The sequence below is a fragment of the Oncorhynchus mykiss genome, chromosome 6, assembly GCF_057628025.1.
Source record: "Oncorhynchus mykiss isolate SJ-2025 chromosome 6, ASM5762802v1, whole genome shotgun sequence".
NCBI lineage: Eukaryota > Metazoa > Chordata > Actinopteri > Salmoniformes > Salmonidae > Oncorhynchus > Oncorhynchus mykiss.
In genome coordinates this window covers 19,775,762-19,790,578 of record NC_143027.1, presented here as the reverse complement: position 1 = coordinate 19,790,578, position 14,817 = coordinate 19,775,762, and the positions used below count along the sequence as shown (strand labels likewise).

The window sequence follows — 14,817 nt, the reverse complement described above, 5'->3', positions numbered from 1 at the left end:
AACAATGAACATGTAATGGAATACATTGTTGAAATAAGTAAGCGTACTAAGTTCATTAGAAATCTAACAATAAACATGTAATGGAATACACTGTTGAAATAAGTAAGCCTACATGCTGACTGGAATATATTTAGCTACATTAAAAAATGCATATGGGGGAAAAAGAATGGATGAAATTTGGCCTACAAAATGATGACACCATCTTGGCTCCCTATAAAATGACGCAACTTCACATAGATCATACTGATGTACAAAGAATTGTTTTAATGTTAAAAATATCTGACATAATTAACTACACAGGTATTTACAGTGAGCAATACTATCATAAATTAGTTATCCACAGGTTGACAGATGGAGCTTCAGACTTTCAGAAAATTAGAACAACTTCAAAACGTCCAAGAATGCTGAGTGAGCATGAATTCAATCTGAAAGGCACAAAGTATTACACAATCCCCTATACAAATACAAAAATAATGTACAAAGTTCAAAAAATGTTGCAATACTGCAAATGTTGTAATAGTAATCTAAGCTGCAACACACAACTTTACATTCTATTTGGATAGTTTCAGTTGGCAATTTGACACCTATCTCAGTTGTACGAGTAACCCGTCTGTGACTTGGAACACAAATTTCACTGCACTGCTTTGTGTTATAACATAACCATAATTTAGGCAATTCATTATCAACTACTAGCACACACACACAACTACCAAGGTGATTTATACCATTACATCATGGAGCACTTTAATACATAAGGCCTCTCATTGTCTGGTAGTGTAAAAACAAAATAAATGTCAAAATAAAAAAATATGACATACTTCACATATATTATTACATTGCTACTTGATGTACAGTATTCCTTGTAGAACGAGTAAATTAAATATTAAGCGAAAAGGTGAATGGTTCTACGATTTATACCGCTTTTCTCATTCCAGTGATAATATTGCTCACACCACTAGAGGTCCCTAGAGACCAGTTATTACCAAACAAAACAAACAGGGCACTGTTCAATAGGGCACTGGGCCCACAGTAGATAAAACATTTTCATAACATTTTGCCCCCAAAAAAAGTGTGTTTGTTTATTGGGTAAATAAAGTAACTAGCCTACTTTCACCTCCCTGTAGTGTATTTTGGTTGTGCGTGTGTGTGTCTCACACCTCAGTAGGGCTCTGGTCTCCAGAGTCGCAGGAGGAGAAGGAGGCGGAGGAGCGGCTTCTTCTGACTGTGGGGCCCTGAAGCATGCTGGGGTGAAAGCCTGCGTGGCGGCGGGCGTGTTTGGTCAGATGATCACTCCTCATGAAACACTTGTCACATAGCGGGCAGGTGAAGCGCTTCTCCCCTGTATGTGTTCGGTAGTGCCGTGTCAACTCGTCTGAACGCGAAAACCTCTTAGTGCAGTCTGGCCAGGTACACTGGAATGGCCTCTCACCTGGAGAATCATAGCCACCAAGAGGACAAAGAGAAGGAAGAGGGAATAAGTGGAGTCATTCTGAGGAGTTCTCAATGACAGAATAAAGGTCAACATTTTTCATAATAAATCAAATTGGCTAACATTCCATCTCTACAGGTGTGCAATTGAGTGAAAATTCAGGTTATGAGACATTACTTACCATTAAGCACTTAAGAGCTGTTATAATATTGAATTCTTATAACAAGGCTATATAACAATAATATGTTCTCTATGTATCAACATTTATACGAAATTATAGATATGTCAGGAACATTATAAGATTTGTATAAAATTATCTTAAGGGGATTCTACATGCTCATTATTATACCGACTGATCAATAGCATTTGTACTACAAATAGGCCTAATTCATTCAAGTGTTGAATTCCTTCATGACCAGGTAGCCTGTCTAGAAACAAAAATATGAGTGTAGTGAAATATGTGATGTAAGAGGAAGGAGTGTTGCATGGTTACCAAGGACAATATGTGGGCTTGAGTGGGTTTATTACAATAATATATCCAGGCTACACATTAAACATAGGTAACAGGTCCTTAACACTTGGTTGAAGTGGTGCGCTATAGACAGGCTGGTTGATTAGCAACAAAACTGACGTGTGCGCAACTATGGGGCAAAACAGACAGGGTTTACTTAGACCGTTGACAACATGCAAACTATATTTCTTCTCCAAATGTGTATTGAAAACATAAATACATTTGAACAATGAGTACCTGTTGCCTCTATTACATTGCTACAGTTGTTGGTATTATCTATATAGTCACTTTACTCCTACCTACATGCACATATTACCGCAATTACCTCGACTAAACTGTACCTCTGCACATTGACTCGGTACTGGTACCCCTTGTATATATCCTCGTTATTGTGTTACTATTTTTCCTTTAGTTTATTTAGCACATTTTTCTTACTTACTTTTTTAAAACTCTGCAAGTAACGTTTAGCATTTCAAGGTAAGGTTGTTGTATTCGGCGCATGTGACAAATACAATTTATATTAATCTGAAAATAAATAAAATGTACAAATGAAATGCTAGCTAGCTAGTCAAAACACCTCAAAACAAGATACGGTATCAATAACAAGATACAAAGAGCTGAAACGAGCCACCTACGATTCCGCAGGACAGCTTCTTGTCATTGTTGCTAGCTATCGGACCATTCACAATCATAACAACGCACGTCTTCCGGACACATCCATGAGCGCGCATTTATTTTTGTGACGTCGACCAACCCGTCTATAATGATGCGTTCACAATATAGTCGGAACTCAGAAATTCCCGACTTGTAAATGGTTGAATGCGGCACGTATAGAACTACAACCAATTAGCAAGTCAGAAATCTCAGAGTTTCCTAATTCTGACTAGCACGTGAACAAGACCTATGCAGCCTAGTAGAAGTTTGAATAGAGTACCACGGTATGAGTCATAATACCCATAAAACCTAGCAGTAAAACATGGAAATGGTTCCAATCGTTTTTCCACCATTCATCTTTCCCATAGGGGATTTTAGAAACACTTAAAATAAGGGCTGTGTTTCGTGTTGGCTTACGTTACATTTCGATAACAGTGTAAATCTCTCTAGGACAAGGTGACTTTAATCAAAATATTCAGCTCTATTTATTTACTGTCATATTCAAAAATGCAAATTAGCATCAAAGTAAACATGCAAGACTACAAGTCCCTGAAAGTCCCAAAACCACTAGGTTTTATGGGTATTATAACACCTCCACTCTATGTGCCTATCTACATGTCTAGGAAGTCAGTTTCTGTACTACTATGCACACTGTTCTCATTTCTTGCTCAACAATTTGTGTCAACCATTGTGAGAGATTGAGGACTCATCTTTGTATCTGTGCCATTATAGCATATGTGACAACATGCACAGCTCCATTGAGGCAATCTCCATTTTGAAGTAGTACATGTTGTTCTTCATGATTGGCTGATCCCTCCTGACGACCTGTTTGGACATGACTCCAACAGGGTCATCCGGAGGGATCAGCCAATGAAGTCGGAAGTCCCACCCAGTTGGTTAAAGTGGTGGAAGCCCTCAATTGCGCTGCCAATGCTAATACTGCCTTTTGGTCACTAGAGGCCTCTATGATTCTCTATGGTGTCAACAAGAATCACGCCGCCCTTTGCGCACACACCTCTCTGCCCATGGACACACCTCCGCATTAAAAACACACAGGAAGACGGTTCATGTATAAGATGAGTTATGTACAACACGCACACATACTACAGCGCTAGGCACGATGGTTATCTAGATTCTAGAATACACTAAATCGAATTGTCTTTAGTACAAACTATGAGAGACATATAATTTTGCAATGTTCTACTGAAAAACTGACTGGTCAAAGTTATGTTCTCAATAATCTCTGCGCCAATGTGGGCATACAGAGCTAGGCTATATACCAGTATATACTATCTAGTTTACTTCTATGTATGTATGTATCTATGTAGCCTAACCTTTACAACACTTACCAGTGTGCACTCTAAGGTGGGCTTTAAGGTGGGAAGACTTGCCATACATCTTCCCACAGCCGCTGAACGGGCAACAATGTCTCTTCTCTGAGGACACATGCACAATCACAGCCTTCTTGTTCCGTGACTTCTTTTCTGTCGAGGTATGTTGCGCCCTTGCAGTGTCCCCGCTCACCCTGTGACCGCACAGGGATCCGTTAACCATGCTGTTGGCATCACTTTGGCCCAGACATCTACTACCCCCACCACATGTCTCACTGCGTGTTATCTGGTTACATTTGTTCAGGTCGAGCAAAATCATCGCCACCATTAACAAAGTCCTGTTTTCTTGGTTCTCTTTCGACATGTCTTCTTTCGGTTTGGCATCGGGACAGCGGTCCTCCGGTGGCCGGCGGTTAGCGATGGAGACTAAACACTCAGCAGCGAGATCAACCTCCGACATTGCCGAAGCCTTTATTTATTTAACCGGTGACAAAAATATGTTCCCTTAAACGGATGCTGATATTTTCGCCTTTGATAAATGGACTCTCCTTGTAATTTATCAGGTGGGTTATCTTCACACCACAGGGATTTTAGGAAACATGTGGTTTTCAGTTTCACATGTGTCGTCTTTGTGTCTCAAAATAATACTATTTTACAGAAACGGATCAAATAAACGCTCTTTGGTAACTAGGCTACTAACTAGATAATTATCTTGATGTTTGATTTACTGCTCTGTAGCCTGTAAATAATAAATACGGTCCTGGAATAGTGTTGTAGGTTCTGCTGTCTTCTTTCTCTCCTCGCAAATGCGTCAACTTGTCCTATTTTACAGTATGAAGCTGTTCCCAACTCCAAGAAACAAATTCGCGGAATCCCAGGGTGTCATAATAAAACAGGGCTGCAATTGGCTACGAGTAAAGGTGACGTATTTTTTGTACACACAACTTGGAATAGCTCGTTCATATTCATTGATGGAAGGGATGGTTGGCCAATCACTGGATGAACAATATGAAAAGGGGGACTGTTTCTGTCATGCCACACATCATTGTTGACCAGACTGCGCGAGTGTTCTTTTTCAAGGGTTAAGGCAAGGCGCATTGCAACACAATTCCTCTAGCTCATTTCCGTAACACATTTCTCCAGCACCTAACACGTCTCTTTGAGAAAAACGATTATTTTTTCCCCTTAAATGTAAGTGTGTTTCTCTCCAGCGTAGCCTATAGCCAAACATGACAATTAAAAATGTACATTTATTTCGGAATATCCAGCGCTCAAGATGCAAGGACTGACTAGATCCATGGCGTCGACATAGTTCTGACCCTGTTTTATGCTAAACTCATGAAGCATTTATGGATTACATTCTTCAAGAATCAATGGGAAAATATAAAGAATTGTAAATACTGTAGCGAATTCGAGGTGTAGCCCCAATTAGGACTTGATTGGTCCCGCTACTGTCAAGCCAACACCTTAACTGTTACACCAAGAGGCCCGAACCTCTTGGCGAGGTCACTAGGTGTTGTGTTAAAGTCACTACAATACCATTGAACAGCTTCCCAAATCCCGAACTGTAGTCTACTTTGAACTTTTGGGGTTATTTTCTTAGCTCAGGGTTATACACTGAGTGTACAAAACATTTGGAACACATTCACTTTCCATGAGAGACTGATCCCTTATAGCAAAAGGAGGTGCAATTCAATATTAGGAAGATGTACCTAATGTTTTGTTCACTCAGCGTATAGCCTAATAATCATTATATTTTATCTACTAACCTTGCATAGCCTATTATAACCACAGCGTGTCTCCATGATGTTTCAGTGGTTTGTCATTTTACTCTCAAGGGAACTCACTAATTTAAAACAATGTTGCTCTACTTGAGTTTCTGATAATACATTTCTCTGTTACAACTATGGCATACCCATCTGCAAATGCATACATAGCCTGAAGTCCAGGTCCTGAGAGGTAGGAGAAATCAGCCAATGAGGCTGCTTGTAACAAGAGCCTCTCCAAATGTAAACCCCTTTCTCCGAGCTCACCAGGACACAGTTCGAAGAAAAAATAAACAGTGTTGCCACTTGTCAGGAGAGAATATGTTGCTACAATCCCCACCGTGATAGCCACGTGCCTGGTTTAATTTGGCTTGAGGCTTATTCAATTCTACCCCAACCCGGTTAGACTATGCCTAGGACCTAGCCTAATATCAGAATTAAATTATAGCCCCCCCCCCCCCCCACCCCCCCCAACACACCCATGTCTGGTGGCCTAGTATAGCCTATAACAGGATATAGGTTATACGAGTGTGGGAAGACGTCGTGACCATAGGCTATCGCCTGAATCTACAGTCTGCACTGGAATTCTCCATTGCCCATAAACACGTCATTGGATGTCTGTTATTGCTACACCCCTTACCGACAGCATATCACGTTGGTACGCTCTAACATGTTATTCTAACCAACACCGCCTCCCTGTGTGTGTCCACGTGCGACTGTAGAACAGAATGTTCTCTTCCGTGAACTGAGTATGAACTCGTGCGCCATTGCAGTTAAGAGGGCCAAGTTCCTCGAAGATTAGGCTACAGCTATAGAGCTCCCCAGTTTGTAGTCCTAATACCCAGAAAAAACGTATCTGGTTCGTTCAGTCATCCTTATAGGAAAATTAATGGGGAAAGAATAGGGTTATGGAATAGGCTAAACACCGAAAATACGGTCTCAGTAGATCTTATACGTTTTTGTTGTACGACATAATAGCAGTCAATTAACATGACCTTTATGAATTATGAAGCCTTTGTGTTTTTTATCATTACATCAATTATTCAAAATGTACAAAAAAGTGACGTTAGTTGATGAATATTGTCTCATTTAACAAAACGTATAAGATCTCATAAACCTCCCGTGTTTACCACATACCTTATTTTCGTCGATTATCAAAAACGCCATTGATTTTCCTCATAGGCTTTGGTCAACGAACCATTGCAGAGTTAGTGCCTACAAAAAGACGCCATTACTATTTCTCTCTATTGGCATGCATCTTTGTTTTCATACAGGCCTATCTGCAATCTATAGTAGTTGTCCCAGATAGCCTACGTTCCAAACAAACATATAGTAATGCGTTTTCACACAATTCTTACATTTTAGTAATTTAGCAGACGATCTTATCCAGAGCGATTTAGAGTTGTGAGTGCATATATTTTCGTACTGTTTTAAGCTATAGTTTGTATCAGAGTTCGGCAATTTGTTACATTGTATTTTTCACATTTTGTTTTTAAATTGGTTTCACGTTGCCAAATGTCAAACGAACTAAAATGCCCAAACAAAAACATGTTTCCATGCAAGTCATTTGTTTATTGGACAAAAATACTCACCTTAAATCCATTTTTGATTATCATAAAGCATCACTTGTCTCCCAATCTTCATATTGCTTTCGCTTTGGTCTTCCAACAGCATGCGCCAGGAAAGAGCGCAATAGCCGCTTTAACTGCGACATTAATAGGCTATATTCAGTAGCCTATATCCCTAATCTGCATTACATGCGCTCACAAATGCCCTGCTACTCACGAAATGTTTCAGAGATTTCAAGTTATGATGCTGCATGGATTTCATCAAATGCTCGCAGTCAAACAACCAATAATAATGCACGACTAGCGTTCTTTTTCTGTGTTTGACCCAGACTGCGTTCTCAACTGCAGCTGTTGTTCGAATTGAATTGGGCCGAGATCACACTTTTTGAGCGAACCATGGTGCATTGGTTAGTGCGCTCCCAAGTGTGGATAGAGTATTCACACCAGTTCAAAGGGGGTACACTCACCAGAGTTAGGAAAACCCTTTTGGCAATACTGCACCAAAACAATTTGGTGTGAAAATCATCTTCACTTTGAGAACTCGTTGAATGATCGATGTGTGTGGATGTGGTCCGTTCACTGAACCCGCAGTCAGCATCTGCTTGGACTGGTATGAACCCTATCTGCACTCCGGAGCGCACTAAATGCATCACGGTTTACGGTTTAGGGTGATCTCGGTCCGATTCCATTCGTAGGCTACCATGGTGCGGTTTGCTGCAGGTGAGAACCCAGTCCAGACCAAGCACAGGAAAAGAACCAGAGGCTCTCAGTATTGTTGCTTGGTTGTTTGACTGTGCAGTACCATATTTTGCCGGTCTGTAACTTGATATCTCTGAAACATTCCGTGATAAGCAGTTCGTTTACAGTAAGAGCTCATTATCTGATGCAGATTAGGGGAGACGCGGGCTATACCGGGGATATAGGCTCAGTGGCGACCTGTCATTCAGTATTTTGAGCCCAACCTATTTAGCTATGTACAGTGCATTCGGAATGTATTCAGACTCCTTGACTTTTTCCACATTTTGTTACATTACAGCCTTATTATAAAATGTATTAAATAAAAACAAGTCCTCAGCAATCTACACACAATACCCCATAATAACGAAGCAAAAACAGGTTTTTAGAAATGTGTGCAAATTTATAACAAGTAAAAAACAGAAAAACCTTCTTTACATAAGTATTCAGACCCTTTGCTATGAGACTCAAAATTGAGCTCAGGTGCATCCTGTTTCCTATCGATCATCCTTGTTTCTACAACTTGATTGGAGTCCACCTGTGGCTGTGGTAAATTCAATTGATTGGACATGATTTGGAAAGGCACACACCTGTCTATATAAGGTCCCACAGTTGACAGTGCATGTCAGAGCAAAAACCAAGCCATGAGGTCGAAGGAATTGTCTGTAGAGCTCAGAGACAGGATTGTGGAGAGGCACAGATCTGGGGAAGGGTACCAAAAAATATCTGCAGAATTGAAGGTCCCCAAGAACACAGGGGCCTCCATCATTCTTAAATGGAAGTAGTTTGGAACCACCAAGATTCTTCCTAGAGTTGGCCGTCAAACTGAGCAATCGGGGGAGAAGGGCCTTGGTCAGGGAGGTGACCAAGAACCCGATGGTCACTTTGACAGAGCTCCAGAATTCCTCTGTGGAGATGGGAGCACATTCCAGAAGGACAACCATCTCTGCAGCACTCCACTTGGAGTTTGCCAAAAGGCACCTAAAGATTCTCAGACCATGAGAAACAATATTCTTTGGTCTGATTGAAATCAAAATTTAACTCTTTGGCCTGAATGCCAAGCTTCACGTATGGAGGAAACATGGCACCATCAGTGAAGCATGGGGGTGGTAGCATCATGTTGTGGGGATGTTTTCAGTGGCAGGGACTAGGAGACTAGTCAGGAACGAGAGAAAGATGAACGGAGCAAAGTACAGAGATATCCTTGAAGAAAACCTGCTCCAGAGTGCTCAGAACCTCAGACTGGGCCGAAGGTTCACCTTCCAACAGGACAACAACCCTACACACACAGCCAAGACAACACAGGAGTGGCTTCGGAACAAGTCTCTGAATGTCCTTGAGTGGCTAAGCCAGAGCCTGGACTTGAACCGGATGGAACATCTCTGGAGAGACCTGAAAATAGCTGTGAAGAAATGCTCCCCATACAGAGCTTGAGAGGATCTGCAGAGAAGAATAGGAGAAACTCTCAAAATACAGGTGTGTCAAGCTTGTAGCGTCATACCCAAGAAGACCCGAGGCGGTAATCACTGCCCAAGGTGCTTCAACAAAGTACTGAGTAAAGGGTCTGAATACTTATGTAAATGTGATATTTCAGTTTTATTTTTTTTATAAATTTACAACAATGGACAAAAAAAAATTTGGCTTTGTCATTATGGGCTATTTATTGTGTGTAGATTGATGAGGGGAAAAACAACAATTTAATCAATTTTAGAATAAGGCTGTAATGTAAGAAAATGTTGAAAAAGTCTGAACACTTTCCGAATGCACTGTATATATTTTCTTTTATGTTTGTTGCTTGTTTTGCATGTTATTTTGGCATTAATACTTGTCACATATCAGTTTGCAAACAATGTTAAAAAAAAAAAAAAACATTGAGTTAATAAGCCACATTACAAACAGTCTCTTTTTTGCTTTCTTGAGTAAGGCAGCTTCAAAATGCAGCTGTTTTAGCCTAGCTCAGTGCTTTCTGTGGTGGAAGGGCAGCCATCGGAAAATACAGAGCGTAGGGGTTGGTAATCTTCTCTAGTTGCGCCGTGATTGGCTCAGTGTTCTGTCACTCATGGGGACACTACATCACCGCAAAATCTACAGGGAGAGCTAGAAAGTTCATGCCCCCTTGGGCGCTACCATAGATGTACATTAGAAGTGCCCATCCAAGAAGGCTCAAGGTCATTGGCCATAAATAAAATGACGTCAAATCAAGTCTACTGTAGCTTTGATTGGACTGATCATGTCAACAACATACTTTCAAAATGGGAGGTACTTGTTAAAAAAAAAACACAAGCGGAAGAAAAATCACAGATACTCTTCATGAATTAGTTCCTCTGGTTGATTAGCCAATCAGGAACAGGCATTTTCCTTCTAGACAAGCAGTTGTCCTTATGAAACACGTCGACAATCTACTGGCAAATCATGTTTAATCCTTGTCATATGAAGAGAAATAATGAAGAGAAATTATAGATAAAACTTGTCGGTGCTCATCGGACATTGGACATAAACATTACACAACAAGTTGGAAATCGCAAATTCAACAATGAGTGGTTTGGAAGGAATCAGTGGCTAACTGCAAGCGTTGCAAAGCAATCACTATTTTGCTTCCCCTGCTATTCGGTGGAGAGGGTGTGTGGTCCTAGTCTGGTTTTAAGGGTCTCTTTTTCAAGCTTAAAAGGAAAAAGGAAAAACATTCACATGCGGCAGAATGGGCCAGAAAAGGTTGGATACATTGGCCATGCTAACAATCCAACATGACTTCTGCCGTGTTCAAAACAACTGGAAACTCAGAACTAAGAAATCTCAGACTCCAGTAAGTTTAAGACAACTGGGAACTCGGAAAAAAACAAGCTCAGACTGGGAAAATACATTTTGAATGGTCATCCAACTTGGAATTCCAAGTCGGGAACCCTGGCCTCTTTCTAGAGCTCTGACCTGAAGATCGCTGACGTCATAATTCAACCTTGCTTTTTTCAGTTTCCAGATGTCTTGAAAGCACCATACATACAGAGAATGCAAGACTTTGTTGACAAAGTTTTATGAAAAAAAATGCCCACAAGAAGGACCACTTCGCCACCTTCTTGTTCAAGTGAGCACAGCACAACAAGGTGAGTCCAAAAATGTCTTATGTGCTGCTGCATAATTTGTGGATTTTTTTAAATGTTTGTTTTATTTAACTAGGCAAGTCAGTTAAAACTTTTTAGGGATCAAATCCCTTTAGTGGGATCGATTTGACAACCTCCGGTGAAATGGCAGAGCGCCAAATTCAAATTAAATTACTATAAATATTTAACTTTCATTAAATCACAAGTGTAATAACTAAAAATAAAGCTTAACTTCTTGTTAATCCAGCCACCATATCAGATTTCAAAAAGGCTTTACGGCGAAAGCAAACCATGCGATTATCTAAGGACAGCACCCCGCATACAAATGCATGACAAAACATTTTCAACCAGGGAGGTGCGACACTAAAGTCAGAAATAACGATATAATTCATGCCTTACCTTTGAAGATCTTCTTCTGTTGGCACTCCAATATGTCCCAGAAACATCACAAATGGTCATTTCGTTCGATAAATATCCCCAAAATGTCATTTTATTTGGTGCGTTTGATTCAGAAAATACACCGGTTCCAACTCGCCCAACATGACTACAAAGTATCTAATCAGTTACCTGTAAACTTGGTCCAAACATTTCAAACAACTTTCCAAATCCAACTTTAGGTATTTTAAACGTAAATAATCAATACAATTTAAGACAGTGTTCAATAGCGGATAAAATGAAAGTGGAGCGAGTTCCAGGTCGCTCGCACCAAACATAAAAGTACACTTGGCTTGACATTCAGAAAGGAAAGGGCTACTTCTTTATTTCTCAAAGGAAAAACATCAACCAATTTCTAAAGACTGTTGACATCTAGTGGAAGCCATAGAAACTGCAAACAGGTGCCTCATAAATCTAGTTCCCCATAGAAAATCAATTGAAAACACAGTGATGTCAACATTTCTTTTTCCTGGATGGTTTGTCCTCTGGGTTTCGCCTGTCAAATAAGTTCTGTTATACTCACATACATAATTTTAACGGTTTTAGAAACTTTAGAGAGTTTTCTATCTCAATCTACAAATGATATGCATATCCTAGCTTTTGGGCCTGAGAAAAAGGCAGTTTACTTTGGGCACGCTTTTCATCCGGACGTAAACATTTTTGCAGCGTTGAAGGTCCCCAAGAACACAGTGGCCTCCATCATTCTTAAATGGAAGAAGTTTGGAACCATCAAGACTCTTCCTAGAGCTGGCCACCCGGCCAAACTGAGCAATTGGGGGAGAAGGGTTTTGGTCAGAGAGGTGACCAAGAACCCGATGGTCACTCTGACAGAGCTCCAGAGTTCCTCTGTGGAGCTGGGAGAACCTTCCAGAAGGACAACCATCTCTGCAGCACTCCACCAATCAGGCTTTTATGGTAGACTGGCCAGACGGAAGCCTCTCCTCAGTAAAAGGCACTTGACAGCCCGCTTGGATTTTGCCAAAAGGCACCTAAAGGACAGTCAGACCATGAGAAACAAGATGATCATAGATGTATTTAACGTGAGCATTTTTCATAAACAAATTACTTACATGAACATGTGGTTTTGTTAAGGCATTTTAGTTTGTTTGACATTTGGCATTGTGAAACCAACCAGACCCCCCAAAAATGTAAATACAGTGTAGCAAATATTCTAATTCTGATTCAAACTATAGCTCAGAACTATGTGTGAAAATGCCCTAAGACTGCAGAGAATTTTCCTCCATTGACTGAGCATGGTTGCTCTGGTGTTAACGACAGTTCGTTATAACATTCTTTTTTCCCTGTGTTCCTGGTAAACATGATGCATCCATTTCATAACACATTGAAAAATAGCCTACAACGGGGACACCATGGTTATGCATTCATGTGTTTATTTAATAATGCATGCCAGACGTGATCCTATTCATATTGAAGAATACAGATTTGCATTTGCATCCAAATACTCACCACTGTGACACAATTTATAATCTCTCTATCTCGCACTCTCTCTCTTTCATCAATTTCACAGAATGTATTTTTGTACATCATCAGTGGAAGAGCTGCATGCATTAAAGGACACTAAATAAAGTGAGACTGCTGGAAGATAAGTCCCCTCAAGTAAAACTACAATATCAGCATTATTGCAGAAAACATGTGCTTGGACTCCTCTTTAGCATACGAGTAGCCTACTCACCAACAGATTGAGGGGAAATAAAAACCTATTTGAATTATAACCATAGTCTATGATTCACAAAGCTGTATGCTACAGTATAGGAAAATATTTAAAAAATACTGTACATTAGGTTTTGTTGGATCACATTGGCACAATTCTCAGTATTAGGCTACTGTCATTTCTGTGTCAGAGTCCTCAGACATACAGAGACCTCCCTTTTATTTTATATATTGATATATTGTACAACAGCCACAGCAACATATACAAAACATTTACAGAGCATTTACACATGAGTTAGAAGTGCTATGGACATGTTTGTCCTTGCATGTCCCTCTCCATAATGAAAATAAAAATATCTCTTATGTCCCCTGGAGGGCTGACAGCCCATTCACTGAGGTTAGTTAAAGGACCCAGGACCCAAACCAGTGCCTGGACAAAAAGCCAAGGAGTAACCAAACTATCACTTCATCTCTCCTCTATTGTCACCTAATGTTCCTTCAATGAGCGTGTTCAATGAGATGTTCAGACATCTTTTAAAAAGTTTGTTAACTTATTTTAAAGCTTATTTTTCAACTACAAATTTGAAAAAGTGATCTATCCCATGTATTGTGAGACAAAACCCCACCGACAACTAACAACAGGAGTGTCCAACATTGTGCGGGTATTTATTTATTTTTCATGACTATACTTTACGTACCCCTGCACCTGAAAGTTGGATGTGCTTACACTAGTTTTCAACAAAACTCCAAGCCCAGCAAACTATTCTTCACACTTTGTGATCGTATTAAAGCTCATAGTTGGTTTCAACTTTGACTCCTGTGCCCACAAAATGGATGGGAGGGTTGGGTTTCATGGAACACAACTGATGTGGGAGTCCCATGAAAATGTGGATTGAATGCATAAGCACAGTGATTAGTGGAGGCCTGTCTGCTCAAGAGAGATTGAAATATTCCTTATTTTTTGGTTTTCAGCTCATACAACACATTTCCTTCATTTGCTGAGCGTCACTCGCGAATCTACAACCTTACAAGACAAAGAAGCAGCATAGGAAATGTGTGAAAACACCCTGCAATGGTATTGGACATTGATAAGGAAAGTTAAACATTCAGATCAATAATGAAGATACACAGAGAGCCGCTAGCCCTCCCCCTCAAAAGGCATCAAGTAGTTATCTCTCCTAGTTCTCTCTCTTAGTTCTTACGCATGTTCTTAGCCATGAAATCAATGCCTTTCTCCAGTGTAAGAAAAAATGTTGTAAACACTTCAGAAATGCATTATCCCAACAGTTGCGAAATACAGGGAAAGGATACCATGGGTTAGTCGATTTGTGAGAAGAATTACTAACAAAAGAAATGTGCAGATATATGTAGATGTTTAAGTTACTGTGAATTTCAAATAGTTACTCCTGAAAGACACCCTCAGTTTGGTAATGCTTGCAGTGGAGTATTGCATTGAAATATCCAACCTACATTAAAAATATATATATTTGTATTTCTTTTTGACAGCTGCTCATGAACATACAATATAGCAAATTATTAAATACTTTAAATATGATTGTGATGTACAATATAGTAATTTATCACATAATATATTAAGTGAATCATATAATACATACGTTTTT

At 39.9% G+C, this 14,817-nt stretch overlaps 1 protein-coding gene across 1 annotated transcript; it reads right to left on the bottom strand.

Moving 5' to 3' along the window:
- Positions 1-244: 244 nt before the first annotated feature.
- On the bottom strand, positions 245-4,850 carry klf9 (KLF transcription factor 9). The gene is made up of 2 exons (XM_021605490.3): positions 3,944-4,850; positions 245-1,429 (listed from the first exon to the last, which is right to left on the bottom strand). Exons 1-2 carry the CDS (start codon positions 4,383-4,385, stop codon positions 1,152-1,154), a joined length of 720 nt encoding a protein of 239 aa, XP_021461165.1. The 5' UTR covers positions 4,386-4,850; the 3' UTR covers positions 245-1,151.
- Between the last annotated feature and the right edge of the window lie 9,967 nt (positions 4,851-14,817).

Bases quoted from the DNA above. Each gene is read 5' to 3' on its own strand.
- klf9 (XM_021605490.3), bottom strand. From the start codon at position 4,385: ATGTCGGAGGTTGATCTCGCTGCTGAGTGTTTAGTCTCCATCGCTAAC. The intron at 1,430-3,943 runs GTAAGTGTTGTA...ATGATTCTCCAG, and splicing joins CCACCTTAGAGTGCACACTG to GTGAGAGGCCATTCCAGTGT.